Consider the following 13,314-nt stretch of genomic DNA (forward strand, 5'->3'; position numbering starts at 1 on the left):
GTATATGGATACAATTCTTCTATGTACATACAGGGTGTCTGAGGTTTTACCAGCCAAAGGGTGTCAATGTATTTTATGCACGAAAAGAAAAAAAAATGTTCTATAAACATAGGGTCATCCAAAGTATTATCGAAAAGTTATGACACAAATTATAAATCACCTAATTTCTTGTTCAAAGAACCGCTGTTGGATTAAACGAGCCTGTTTCACATAATTATGAATGCACAATTGGAAGAACTGATCGATCCTTGACTATTCTGGCAGAAAATCTGCATTGATACTTCTCTTTTACAGCAGCCTCTAGTAGTTTATTACCTTCGCACAACCGAATGTCCGACATATTTTTGGTTTGAAAATATTTTTGACATTTCCATCGATAGCATTCCATCAGGAAATTTAAAGATGACCGATATCGATTGGGGTTAGCTAAATCGTTTCGAAAAAGTAAAACGTTATTATAGATAAACGCGTAAGAAAAGGGTTAAGAATAATCAATTGGAAATTTATGGTACAATCATGGTGTCGAGTAAACACGAACATTTATAATTGAAATCATAACTTTTGAACTAAAGTTTTAAATGATTCATGTTTATACAACATTTTACTATTTTAATTTTTTTTTTTTTTTACAAGGGATACGGTGACACAGTTTAGTCAGAAAACCTTCAAACACCCTATACATAAACGTTACTTTTATGATTAAACCTCCTCCAATTACAGATACATGTATATATGTATAAACCAATATCTACTACATATAATAGCACAGTTTCTGTGGCGCATGCATGCGAGTACGTTGCAAAAGTATAAAGTCAAAGGGTTCACTTTTATCTAACAATTAAATAACCATTGATGGACGTCTAACGGGTGTAATCTAAAAAAAGTAAACCTGTTGCTGCTTATGTTTATTTAAAGCATCTCGTGCACTAACACGTTGAACATAAATAACATGATTTTATCGTTAAGTCATAATATTAGTTTAATAGATCTTAATGATAATCTAGAGAATAAAATTATCTTTGACCTTTGACCCTCGATAGATTAAAGTTTATTTTTTCTTTCGAAGCAAAAAATAAAAAAAAATAAAAGGTAAGTTTATTGTCTCTCGATAAATTTTTTTAAAAAAGAGGGGGGAGAGAGCCATTAGGATACTAAACTCAATAACGAGTTTATCGAAGAGTCAATTATTTCCGGAAGATCAATTAACTCTAATTTCAGAGGACCGATTAAAAGCAGAGGAAAATGGATCGACCTATAACGCGATCGATTATTGCGTCAAGGTATAGGAATTTTTAAAGTATTTTTAGATACCTTTTATCATTTATAATAATGTTCGTAGGCCATATATTTCGCAAATAATTAATATCTCTTTACCCTCTCTCTCTTTCGTTCACTCTCTTGTGTTGGTCAAGAAATTTATCGATCTGAGAAAAAAAGAAAATGGAAGAATAAACGTTCATCGTTAAAATCTAATAGCCACAATAGACAACTTGCTGCTTCGGGGTAGAAAATATTTTATCTGAACCCCAGTCGAATCGAAAGCAATCTCAACGGTTGAAGGGTGCAACCTCTCCCTTGTATACAGCTGCACTCATGAATTGCACATTGCTACTCCTTGAACAAATATTATTACAACCGGTGAATTTTCTAGTATATGCTTACACACGCACATATATACATGTACATGTATATGTATGTTGTAAATAAAAATAATCGAACATATAAAAATTGTAATTAAACATACATATATATATAGGATGGGTTGACAAATTTGAAATCTAATACAAAAACAATTTGTTTTTATCAAACATCTTTCTTGTTTAAAAATATGTTTTGTTTTTTGTCAAGACTTCACCCATATAAATATTTATAAATATATGGTGAACCATAGGATAGCTTAAAAATATATTAAATCAGATTGTTATTGCCATCATAAATCACTTACACACACATACACCTAATTGATTTATAATACTTATCCAAAGTGTGGTTTATTACCAGGATTACTTTTGAAATAAAATCTAACATCTAATACATAAAAGACTGTTGAAAGATCGACAATTTTATTACACAAAAAAGTAATCAAAATATCCGAGAGGTAAGTTTACCAGGTCACAAAACGTTTCGTTGACAATATAAAATACTTTGACAATTTTTCGTTCATTAATGGAATATACAAAAGGAGGTCTCTTTGAATATAACATGAATAGTCCCAGTGTGGATTTCGTTGACATTCTCGAACCGAAGGAATTCTTGTTCTTCCATATTACTTCACATTCACTTCTAATGAATATTAATAAACTCGAAAAAAAAACTTTTTCTTTTTTATTACACGATGCGAAGGTTTCCAATCAGAAAACGAAAATCGTCATTATGAAATTTATTACAAGAAAGTTTACGCATATTATCTCGTTTGGTAACAGGTAAACACACCTTTTCACTTTCAAAAATAATAATCATAATAATCGAATGAAATTTATTTCAATAATAAATTACAATTTCGATAAATAGCATATTTTTTAATGTAAATAATAAGCCGTTTTATAAAACTAGAAATTAAACGACGTTTTCTTTGTATTTATTTCCCTTTGTATTAAAGATTACTTTTATCGGAATTTTAAACAACTACATTTATCCTACTACTACTACTACTACTTTAATAAAAAAGAGAAACAGAGATAGAGAGAGAGAGAGAGAGAGAGAGAGAGAGAGTAAAAAAATAAATCTAGCACACAATGAGATATCCGGTAATTTAAATTTTAAATAAAGACGGGTCCTAGAGAGATAGGTTAAAAAGGGTGATACTTGAGAGGGAAGGAGGGAGGGCGGGAGGATGACTAATTCCATGCAAAAAGCATGCTCTCGTTTGAAACGATTATTAGGTTGCCAGATAATCTTTCTCGATACTATTAATATTAAATATATTTATCCCTTTTCTTATTGTAATCAAAAATATTGTTAAACATTTCTTTTCAGTTAAATTATACTAAAACAGGAAAAGATTTAAAAAATTTATTTAATACAAAATATTATTGTTATAAATTGAAATGCAAACTAATAAACATTTAGAAATGACTTATTGGACAACCCAATAAATATAAATATGTTTAACATAATAAAAATGAATATTAATCCCAATGTCAATGATAATGATACACAGGTTTGGAAGCTCTACAAAAAGCATTAATTTACTGGGAGGATGCACTATCAGCATTCAGTTCAACTTTGAGCAACGATGCCCTTGCCCTGCCATCAAAAGCGGACGCGGCGTTTACGCAGGACGTTCAAGATCTCCTCGACATGGGTTATGAAATTCAGAATCACGCGGAGCTTTTATTCATCGATCAGGTATTGTCCAACTGTCCATCCCTCACCCCTCGTTATAATTGCTCGTTTCGTTTGAATACCATGTTGACACTGGCGACATATACAAAAAAAATGCTATTATTCTCTCGTCCAGTGTCACTTCAAATACGTCACTAGTGTCCTTCCTCTTGCGATCTATTTTTTTGTCTTTTTTTATTTTTTTACCATATACTAGCGAAACAATTTTTACACGTGCGTGTATGAACGTATATGTATTATATTATATGAACATGTTCCATTTTTCTTTTTTCTTTTTTGCATATAGCACTCAGTGCTGTTTCGTGACGATAGTCAGGAAAGCTTAGAGGATCACCATCCATCCAACCTAGGAATGCGAATATCGGGAAAGGAAAAAGCTGATGCTGCATCTTCACCAGAATCATTTGAATCAGCACGAGACGGGGTAATTTTTACGCTACCCTTTCAAACATTATTTTTTATCATCTACCATCGAGGTAATCACGTTCTATCAACGAACATATAACAATTTTAGAATAATTTATTCATCGGTCGTATCACTTCTAATATTACGCGTTTCGATTTCTTTTTATTTTTCTTCAAATACGATGACAACGATAACAACAACCAACAAAAATGAAAAGTAAAATCGTAACGATGAATAAAAATAAAAGGGATATACGATAAGACGTTGATACGAAGAAAGAAAGGAAATAAATTAAAATAAGCGTAATAAAAGGTGGAAAGAAAGAAGAAGAGGAAGAAGATTAGAACAAAATACAAGATTCAAACCTTTATTATTTTTTTGAAGTGATAATTTCTTTAAAATGGGGATAATTTGAGAAAAGCGAATGAAAATCCATGGTAACGGCAATTAAACGATGAAACGACTACGATACTAAAACCCAATCCAATAAATACAAATTTCAAAGTAATATCAAAATAAAAAGTATTGTTTTCTGATATGTATTGCGTTTGATTGCAAATAATTTAATGAAAGTTAAGAAAAATAGTAGGTGCTATCGTAGTACACGTAAGAGAGAGTTTATTACAGACGAGAGGCGTTCTATGAATTTCATGTTTGGAATGCGGAAGATACAGAGTGCTCTCTCGTCCATGGATGTCGTCCGTTCCCCCTTTTCTGTGTGCGCCAGCCCTCATCTCCTAAGCCTTTTCCGAGAGCATCACCGCGCTTCTTCTTCTTCTCCAATTCTTCCTCCTACGCTTGGGGACGATGACTTGGTTGGTACGTTGTCGTTGGCTTTTACGCGTAGAATACCAACGAATGACTACAATGACGAAGGGGAAACCCACAACCACTAAGATGGGTGCAAACGCGAGTGAGAAAATCGCTTTAAGTTCCTTCTTTTCTTGTCGTAAAAGACCAGATTCATTCAAATCTTGATTCGTAAATCAAACCAACTATTTCATAATGCACCTTTTTATTTTTCTTCTTCTTTTTCTTCTTTATTACCAAACTTTTTGTTTATTGGTTTATCCAAAAAGTTTGTGCCAATTTTTAAAGAAAAATTTAAAAGCAACGCAATGTGAACTTTCCAGGCAACCCCATAAAATCGAATGATACATGTACATAACAAGGAATGTTATTTTAAATTAAAAAATGAGTTCAACTGCATATTGGTCGTGTAATTTTACTTGTATTTTTCTTCTTCATTGCAACTCTGAATACTTTTCGTTCTCTCGAAAAATATGTGCCAATGTTTATATGTTATAATTTTTTTTATAAATCTTTATGAACATTTTAGGTAATTCAATTTAATTTCTTTACAGGTAGCTGATCTACGTGAATTCGAAGAGTTTTCCGAACTATTTCCACATTTTGAAAGACAAAAGTTATATCATGCTGCACTCAAGCAACACGAAGATAAAGGCATTCCTTGCAGGTATATAAATGTTACAAATGTACAGAGTATAATAGAATGGGATGGCAATGTATCAAATCAAGAAAACAAGTTCATATAAATATATGTTCTATTTGAACTTGTTTCGAAGTTATAGCAAATTGAAGTTTTGATGAACTGAATGCACTTACATTAAAAATTATTAAAATCTTACATAATCTTTAAAACTTACATAAGTTTTCTGCATGTGCAACATGCATCACGAGTATATTACGTGATTGATCAATGAATGGTTAAGATCTTCTTGATTTCTTGGATTTCTTTTTGCTTTTCTTTTCTTTTCTTACACGTTAACAAGGAAAAATATCGTATTTCACCTAATATGAATACTGCATTACAGACGATTGCATACAGAGCTGGTTAAATGTGGCTCCGATGTTGAGTACTTGGCTAAAGTATACTGCCTTCGTCAAGCATACACAAAACTGTTCAGTATAGAGTCATCCTCCATTTGGATAGCTGATATTGGGCGTCAAATAATTAGCGATTTAATCATTTTTGCCGACAGAGTATGTATTTTCAACTTATATTGGTGGGTTAAAAAATTTTGAGTCTCAAAATAATTAAGAATAATTTTGTTCGTTATTATTTCTTTTTTTTTTCAGGATCCGAAAGATTATTTGGTACATTACGACCGCATGCTAGAATTTTTGAACGAGCCACGAAACAGTGAAATAATTGAGGAGGAGTTATTTAATCGAGGTGTTAAATGTATTAATTTTTATGATGTACTAATTGACTTTATACTATTAGATGCCTTCGAAGAAGTCGAGAAGCCGCCATCTTCCATCAAGGCCATACTTCAAAACAGATGGATATCTGCGAGTTTCAGAGAAACGGTCAGTTAAAAATAATCAAAACTAATAAATATTAATTAACAATTTGTTAATAAACATCAAAAGTTTATTTAAAATCGTTTAAATGTCGAATCTTTTTGTTGAAGGCTGTGGGAACAGCGGTATGGTCAATGTTGGTGGGGAAAAGACAAATGTTGAAATATGACAAAGGTTTCTTGGCTCATTTCTATTCCATTTCGGAACAAATAACCCCAGTACTTGTTTGGGGATTTCTAGGTCCCGAGGGAAGCCTACGATCTACTTGTCAATTTTTTAAAGATCAGGTCATAGAATTTCTCATAGATATATTTAATTTCTTCAAAGTTAGATACACAACTGTCGATAATCTTGCAGAAGATATTATCAGGGAAATGAAAGTAAGGGTTGAAAATATTAATCAAAGACTTTCTTTGGAAGGTGCCAGCCAAATTTAAAGATAAATTATTTATAGTAATTTAGATACACACATACACACGATAATGCATAATCTATAAAAAATCTCAAAATAGTATAAAATTTGTTATGTTATATTTGATATTTGTTTTATTTGTTAGAAAATTGAACAATTATGAAGATCGCTATTAGACTATATTGTGAACGTCCAATATATATTTTTCTTTTTTTTTTGTATAAAATATTTTATATTAATTATTATTTGATATTTCCTCTCTTTCAATTTAAATATTTGTAATTATACTTAATATATTGAAATAACTCATTTCCAATCTCGTAAAATTTAATATAAAAAGAAAGTTATATACATAATAGTTTAATTTCATTTATGCTGTCATAACATTATGAAAATGTTTGAAAAGACATTTAAATAGTGTTATCATTTCGTTGAATCAATTACAAGTACCAAAGACAATTTATTATGTTAGTGTTAAATAGAAAATATTTAGGCATACGTTGTTCGAATTATTTTTATATATTTCAATTGCTAATACTTTCTTTTTTATATATAAATATTTACTACACAATGATATTGAATATATTTCATTGAAACGAATAATGATTATTAATGGTAAGTTGTTTGAAGTAACTATTAAAAATTAGTATAAAATAATACAATGTCTCAAATGTGTTCTCGATTAATAGAAAGTAATTTTTTCATATCGTTATTGTTATCATTTTCATTAATGTGTGTATCATTTATACGTTTATGACGATTGCTTGTAAAAATAATGTGTATATATATATATATATATATATACATATTACAAGAATTATGTGCTACGCTAGCAAAAAAAATAGCAAATTTTACAGTAAGCCTTTTACCAGGATATACGATAAGTCGTTTATTTAACTTATTTTATATAATACGTCTAATATAAACAAGCATATTCCATTAAGTTATAAGCAGTCGTATGCAGTATTGTACAACACGATTAATGTACGAACAAATCTGTAGCATTTATATTGAATATTAGTGTTCTAATAGTTCCTGAAAACTAATTAAATAAGATAATATTAAAAGATTGTTTTTATTGACAATCTCATAAGTGTTATCACTTTTAGAATATTTTATTTACTCACACGACAGTGCATATATGTATATATATGCATTCTACATAGAGTTGCTTTCCATGACTAATTTCTTACACTTTATACTTATATTATCAAGATCAAATTTTTAGAGCATTTTTACATACGTAATTATAACATACTTTTATGTTAGTTATTTATATTAATCGTTGAAAAATCATACACAAATTCTATATTAATAATTTTGATTAAATTATAAGAAGAAAATATAATTATCTTTTAGAATTGATTTTATTCTTTTAAAAAAAAAAAAATATATATATATATATATATATATATATATATATATATATATATATATACTTTATATTTTTAAATTTTAATACGAATATCAAAATATTTATACATTTTCAAACGTTTTCTTTTAAAGAACGTTCTTTTAATTTTACGCTTGATCTTAAGTAATAAAATTATTTATTACAAAAAATTCACCTACTGTTATTTCAGAGATTCTCTTTCGTTATTATATAATTATTATCACATAAACATTTCATAAAAATATCAACAACTTAGCCACATTAAAATACTAGTTCCTATCAGATCACTAAAGACGAGGCACAATCGGCATAGTTAGTACATTAATAAATACACGTACATAGGTAATAGAAAAATTGTGCTATTAATTCACACTGTAACTCACACAAATATGGACTATGTATAAAAAGGTTTTTTGTAGAAAAATGATTTAAATCTATAAAAGGGAAAGTAATACAAAACAAAAATTTTATAAAATAAAAATATTAAAAAAAAACGAAGGAACATTTTTTACTCTTAGAAATATTACTTAATTGTTCTAACCAAATTGTAGATCGACAAATTAGGATTCTACTTTATAAATCATTTTCAAATATAAAGTGATTAATGTTATATTTAAAAAAATAATAATTAAAAATTTGTTATATAACTAGCAAATAAATGTGTTATAAAAATATATCATCCATCCATCCATCGGAAGACTCACTATCATCATCAACTATCTCAGGCAGAATATTTTCCTTGCGTAAACTTTCAGCTAACTTTGGGCTTTCTGTATTGCACAATAAAAAATTATAATATAATATTAAACTTTTTAAACGCATACAAAATGTTTAGAAGATGATGTAATTATTAAAAATTTATATATCGTAAGAAAAAAATGTTATAATTACCATCAATCATTATAAGCCTATTTTCATCCATACTATAATTAGTTTCATATAAATGTTCTGTATCGAGAATAATATAAGGAGATTTTTCTTTATGATATTGTAATCTCAACCAAGGTAACCCTGCAACATAAAATATTTTTTTTTAATATTTATGTATACACATATATACATGTCATGTTAAAAATAATTTAAAAATTATTATAAAAATTACATTTAAATGCCTTGATAAGAATGATTTTAATTTCTCTTTCCAAATTAACGTGAATCGTTTTTTCTGGTACCACACTGCCAAATAGATACAAATTGACATAATATTCTTTGTTGTTTAATATGGTGCTAAAAATACATTTTTTTTAAACGTTTTATTTTTTTATTTAACATTTTAAAATTACTATCAATGTAAACAAGTATTAAAAATCTTTATTTTGTTACAATGTATTTCTACCTAAATTGTAAATGATCAACTTCGACTTTAAGAAAATAATCCTTTACATCTTGTAACATAATACGAATAACAATTGTAGTATCCGTTTGATACCACATTATTTTAGGATTATTAAATAAATTCACAAGTGGCGGGCAATCCATAACGTTCGACTAAATTATAAACACAATTAAAAAACAAAATCATGCGGTACAAATTTAAATCTAATATAAAACTTGTTCTTTTTTTGTATCTTTAATCATAAAATATGTATTATAATAGAGATTCTATAAACAATTGATCAGAATTATCATTAATATTTTTTTGCAGAATTCCACATTACCGACGTGAATTATATGATGGCGCTTCAATCGTTTTTTTTGTGTCAAACGAACGTAAGAAGATGTCGCTTTCCTAGCCACGATGGCCACTGATTATAGAATACATTCTTTGTGTCATAGCATGGCAATAAGCCGGGCGTGATCAGGCGTGATCCTTGCAAGGTTTACGGTGGTAGATAATAATAGATATGTCAAGAAACGACGGTAAAAAAGATACGTCGGCGTCAGCGTTCCGAAAAATAGATGTTGATCAATACAGTGATAATAATTTCAAAGAAGAGGATGCCGATGCTGGTTCGACGGGACCAACTGGTCCCGACGAAAATGAAATTTTGACACTTCTTAGCCAATATCCTTTCACGCATAATTTCACATATCTATTTATCTTTATATATATGTATATATATTTGTATGTGTAATTTGACAATAGTTTAATTAGTAAGTTAATCGTATAGTTTCCTTAACATATTTTTAAGGGTAAGAATGCAGAAGCATTGATATCCGTTTTAAAATCAGCACCACTAGGATGTAAGAACCAACAGATAAAGGTAACCTCAACAAAACCTTCACTCTTCCGTTTTCAATTTTTTCTTATCTGTTAATTTTTTTTATTGATTAGAATCGGATAAAGTTGTTATATAATTTAATTATTTCTCCCCTTTATTTCTACTAAAATCTTTTAATAATAAAATGTAATTCCTTATTAACACTGACACTAACGTTTCAGGACAATGCTAGGAATTTAACACAGAAGGTTCTTCTAAGCATAAAGTCAAATCAAATGGATGATTGTCTGGCGCAGTTAGACGCAGTAGATCATGATTTAATGGATGTATTAATGAAATATATTTATAGAGGATTTGAAATTCCAACAGAAGGTAGCAGTAATCACTTGTTAGTATGGCACGAGAAAGTTTATAATATTAGCGGAGTAGGTAGTATCGTACGTGCATTTTCGGATAGTAAACGTGCTTGAAGTATCTCTACTTTTTATTTCTTTTTTTAATTTTATTTTTTTAGCAAAACTTTTCAAATCATTATTATTGTTAAGCTTCTTCCTATACATCTCCTCTTCACTGTTATTAATATGACACAAAGAAGAAAGCACGAGAAAATAGTCGTAATGAATTCTTATTTTTCTTGTAAAGAGATACATCTATTTGCATTGTACGAGCATTGTTTTACAAAATAACTTTTTTTTTATTCATTTCCTTTATAATCAATTAAATAAGATATTTTTTCTAATACATTTTTTCCTTCGCAAATGTTTCATCGTTTTTTGTTAACGAGTAAAAGCATTTACAATTTTTCTTTGTTTAACATAAAACGAAAAAGAAAAAAACTAACTGCGACTAATGTAATATAAATAGTTGTAATATTAATAATAAGATAACAGTTTTTTTTTATTTAACATGTATATGTATGATAATTGTACGCCGCTATTAGAAGCAACCACTGTGGATAAAATAGTGGTAATCTATTTATCACGTTATACATATTATTTAAATATAATCTTCAAACAAATAGATTCTACAATAATAGAATATTATAATACATACATATATATATATATATATATATATATATATATATATATATATATATATATGTATATATCGATTATTTTATTGTTATGGTATCACACAGACCAACGATCCCCGAAGAGCCATATGAATTTTTTATTCACATTTATCCTTAACCGTGAGCATTATCATGTTTGTTTGATGTATCAGATATAACGCGCTCACGAATACTGCATTTGCTCTGAAACAATGTCACAAATAGTGTCAAAGTCATTATACATTTTTATTTTAAATAATGTATTATCATTTATAAACGTAAAAAGAAATTAAAAAAAAAAAGAACAAAAGATTACATGCATGAACTATTCTTGTTAGTGAAGATTATTATCTACCACGACAATTTAATTTTTAATATAAGTTTTCTGTAATTTTGTTGAAATATATTTTTCAAAATGTCAACTGATAATGCGAGTTGTACAGAAAAAAAAGACAAGTATTAAATGAGAGGTGCTACTACCTATAAAAATAAAAAAAGTGTATATGATAGAATATGATAAATGTGTTCAAAATGTTCATCATATTTAAGTTAAGAGATTTGAATTATTGCACAATATTTATACAATATTTTATAAGAATTCTTATACCAAAAAAAAAACTGATGTCCTAAATGTTTTAATGATTATATATATATATATATACACATACACGTACACTCGAAATTTCTTATAAATGAGAAAATTTATAAGTATAAACATTGTATCTATCTACTTACTGTCCTTCCTTGAAGTATTCCTTCAACGTGTTACTAAACCTTTTACTATATTTTACAAACTCTTTTTTACGTTGCTCTAATGCTTGTTTTCTCGTCGAACTTGGTATAAATGCGGCAACCTCATTTACAGCATCCAATAACTTTTTTATTGCACTTGCTATTTCTCTGCAAGAATTAAATCAAAATATAATTCTTAAACTATGTAACATCAAGAAAAAATATATAAATGTAATATTATTTACTTAATTGTTTCAAGAAATGTTTTACGGTCTGTTATTTCATCTGGAATACGACTCAATATTCTTTTCAGTGACATAGATTTACGGTTTAATTCTTGGAAAGCATCTTCAGATCTAGCAGTCCGATACTCAACAACTGTAACAAACAACATCTTAATTAAAATATTCTATCTTAATAGATTATCTTTAAATTTATAATTGTGTTAACACTTTTATTTATAAATAATTGTTTAATTTGCAATTGAATTTTACCGTCGTAATCAGAAGCAGCGCCTTGCAAGCGTAAAACGCTTTCGTTCATATCGAGATTTAATTCAGCCCTTTGTATTATTCCAAGAATGAGGTCGTGCATTATACCAGGATATGAATTTTCTGCTTTTGAAAGTGCAGTGCATAAAGTTTGAGCTGCCATAACATTTTGTCTCTCCAACTAAATTTAAAAAGAAAAGTGCTATATTAAAATCAAGACAATTTTATTGACAATCTTTAAAATTCATATTGATTTTTGAATAAATATTTTTTTTTTGTAAATATAATTAAATGTAATAATAATTAAAGATATTAGATCAGGTAATACCTTATTTAAAATTGGCCGTAATATAACGGGAAGTACAAGAGATGTAATTGGAGTCTCATCGCCCATTGTCATCTTTCACTAAATTTATTTTCTTAATAATGACAGTTCTAATAACGTCTTACACGTGCATATGTTTAATAATTTAGATTTAATAGGTCACGATATTACACGAATAGAATATAATGCTGTTAGAATTATTTGACTATGTAACAGGATATTATATTTTTTTCTATTAATCCTTTTTATTTTGTTTATAACTGGTAAGAGAAAATACCAAAGGTTATAATATTTCTTCTTTTTATCGTTTATGTCTTCTGATGGCTTCAATTCAAGACAGCGTTGCCAAACGTCAAAAGTGAAAGTATTTAGAACATTTAGATTCGTATAGCCAACGACATAACAACAATTTTTATCGTATATAATAATGAAATTTAATATTTAAAATATTAATTTATTATTTTAAAAATAGCGTGTTTAGGTTAGTTTTTGAAAATCTTTGATTTTTTAAAATTGATTTATTTATTGTATATAATATATTGATTAGACTTTTTAGATTAGTAACCTAGTTTCTATCAATGTGTATGTGTGTTCTACTTTATTATTAAAAAGTCTTAATATAATATAATAATATGTTTAATTATTTATTTTTATTATTATAAATTT

At 28.0% G+C, this 13,314-nt stretch overlaps 4 protein-coding genes across 5 annotated transcripts in view; 2 read left to right on the top strand and 2 right to left on the bottom strand.

The window, feature by feature from the left end:
* Positions 1 to 7,561, top strand: part of Miga (mitoguardin) — a 35,106-nt gene extending 27,545 nt beyond the window's left edge. The window contains exons 4-9 of the mRNA XM_015321453.2: positions 3,161 to 3,348; positions 3,632 to 3,769; positions 5,116 to 5,228; positions 5,587 to 5,755; positions 5,852 to 6,085; positions 6,190 to 7,561. Of these exons, the coding sequence (XP_015176939.1) occupies positions 3,161 to 3,348; positions 3,632 to 3,769; positions 5,116 to 5,228; positions 5,587 to 5,755; positions 5,852 to 6,085; positions 6,190 to 6,516 (1,169 nt within the window). The 3' untranslated portion in view covers positions 6,517 to 7,561. The remainder of the gene's footprint in view (positions 1 to 3,160; positions 3,349 to 3,631; positions 3,770 to 5,115; positions 5,229 to 5,586; positions 5,756 to 5,851; positions 6,086 to 6,189) is intronic.
* Positions 7,562 to 8,477: 916 nt separating this feature from the next.
* On the bottom strand, positions 8,478 to 9,516 carry LOC107066599 (putative ATP-dependent RNA helicase TDRD12). 2 transcript variants are annotated; one of them, XM_015321389.2, is made up of 4 exons: positions 9,221 to 9,516; positions 8,987 to 9,060; positions 8,776 to 8,895; positions 8,478 to 8,654 (listed from the first exon to the last, which is right to left on the bottom strand). In XM_015321389.2, the coding sequence occupies exons 1-4, from the start codon at positions 9,361 to 9,363 to the stop codon at positions 8,548 to 8,550; spliced, it is 444 nt and encodes a 147-aa protein (XP_015176875.1). In that variant the 5' UTR covers positions 9,364 to 9,516; the 3' UTR covers positions 8,478 to 8,547. The 2 variants fall into 2 exon arrangements, with proteins under 2 accessions (XP_015176875.1, XP_015176869.1); XM_015321383.2 differs by having other exon boundaries at positions 8,987 to 9,111.
* Positions 9,517 to 9,627: 111 nt separating this feature from the next.
* On the top strand, positions 9,628 to 10,551 carry Arpc5 (Actin-related protein 2/3 complex, subunit 5). Its single transcript, XM_089176836.1, has 3 exons — positions 9,628 to 9,888; positions 10,015 to 10,088; positions 10,268 to 10,551. The coding sequence occupies exons 1-3, from the start codon at positions 9,729 to 9,731 to the stop codon at positions 10,514 to 10,516; spliced, it is 483 nt and encodes a 160-aa protein (XP_089032962.1). The 5' UTR covers positions 9,628 to 9,728; the 3' UTR covers positions 10,517 to 10,551.
* A 104-nt stretch (positions 10,552 to 10,655) lies between these two features.
* Positions 10,656 to 13,084, bottom strand: Ccm3 (programmed cell death protein 10 Ccm3). Its single transcript, XM_015321369.2, has 5 exons — positions 12,652 to 13,084; positions 12,327 to 12,504; positions 12,078 to 12,210; positions 11,836 to 12,000; positions 10,656 to 11,304 (listed from the first exon to the last, which is right to left on the bottom strand). The coding sequence occupies exons 1-5, from the start codon at positions 12,721 to 12,723 to the stop codon at positions 11,220 to 11,222; spliced, it is 633 nt and encodes a 210-aa protein (XP_015176855.1). The 5' UTR covers positions 12,724 to 13,084; the 3' UTR covers positions 10,656 to 11,219.
* Positions 13,085 to 13,314: the final 230 nt, after the last annotated feature.

The sequence above is a fragment of the Polistes dominula genome, unplaced genomic scaffold (genome assembly GCF_049000335.1).
Source record: "Polistes dominula isolate Pdom_NZ unplaced genomic scaffold, Pdom_raw_medaka contig_12, whole genome shotgun sequence".
Taxonomy (NCBI): Eukaryota; Metazoa; Arthropoda; class Insecta; order Hymenoptera; family Vespidae; genus Polistes; species Polistes dominula.

Bases quoted from the DNA above. Each gene is read 5' to 3' on its own strand.
- LOC107066599 (XM_015321383.2), bottom strand. From the start codon at position 9,363: ATGGATTGCCCGCCACTTGTGAATTTATTTAATAATCCTAAAATAATG. The intron at 8,896-8,986 runs GTAATTTTTATA...TTTATGTTGCAG, and splicing joins TCTTATCAAGGCATTTAAAT to GGTTACCTTGGTTGAGATTA. The intron at 8,655-8,775 runs GTAATTATAACA...TGTGCAATACAG, and splicing joins TAGGCTTATAATGATTGATG to AAAGCCCAAAGTTAGCTGAA.
- Arpc5 (XM_089176836.1), top strand. From the start codon at position 9,729: ATGTCAAGAAACGACGGTAAAAAAGATACGTCGGCGTCAGCGTTCCGA. The intron at 9,889-10,014 runs AATATCCTTTCA...AACATATTTTTA, and splicing joins AATTTTGACACTTCTTAGCC to AGGGTAAGAATGCAGAAGCA. The intron at 10,089-10,267 runs GTAACCTCAACA...CTAACGTTTCAG, and splicing joins GTAAGAACCAACAGATAAAG to GACAATGCTAGGAATTTAAC.
- Ccm3 (XM_015321369.2), bottom strand. From the start codon at position 12,723: ATGACAATGGGCGATGAGACTCCAATTACATCTCTTGTACTTCCCGTT. The intron at 12,211-12,326 runs GTAAAATTCAAT...TGTTTGTTACAG, and splicing joins CGCTGCTTCTGATTACGACG to TTGTTGAGTATCGGACTGCT. The intron at 12,001-12,077 runs GTAAATAATATT...TAATTCTTGCAG, and splicing joins ACATTTCTTGAAACAATTAA to AGAAATAGCAAGTGCAATAA.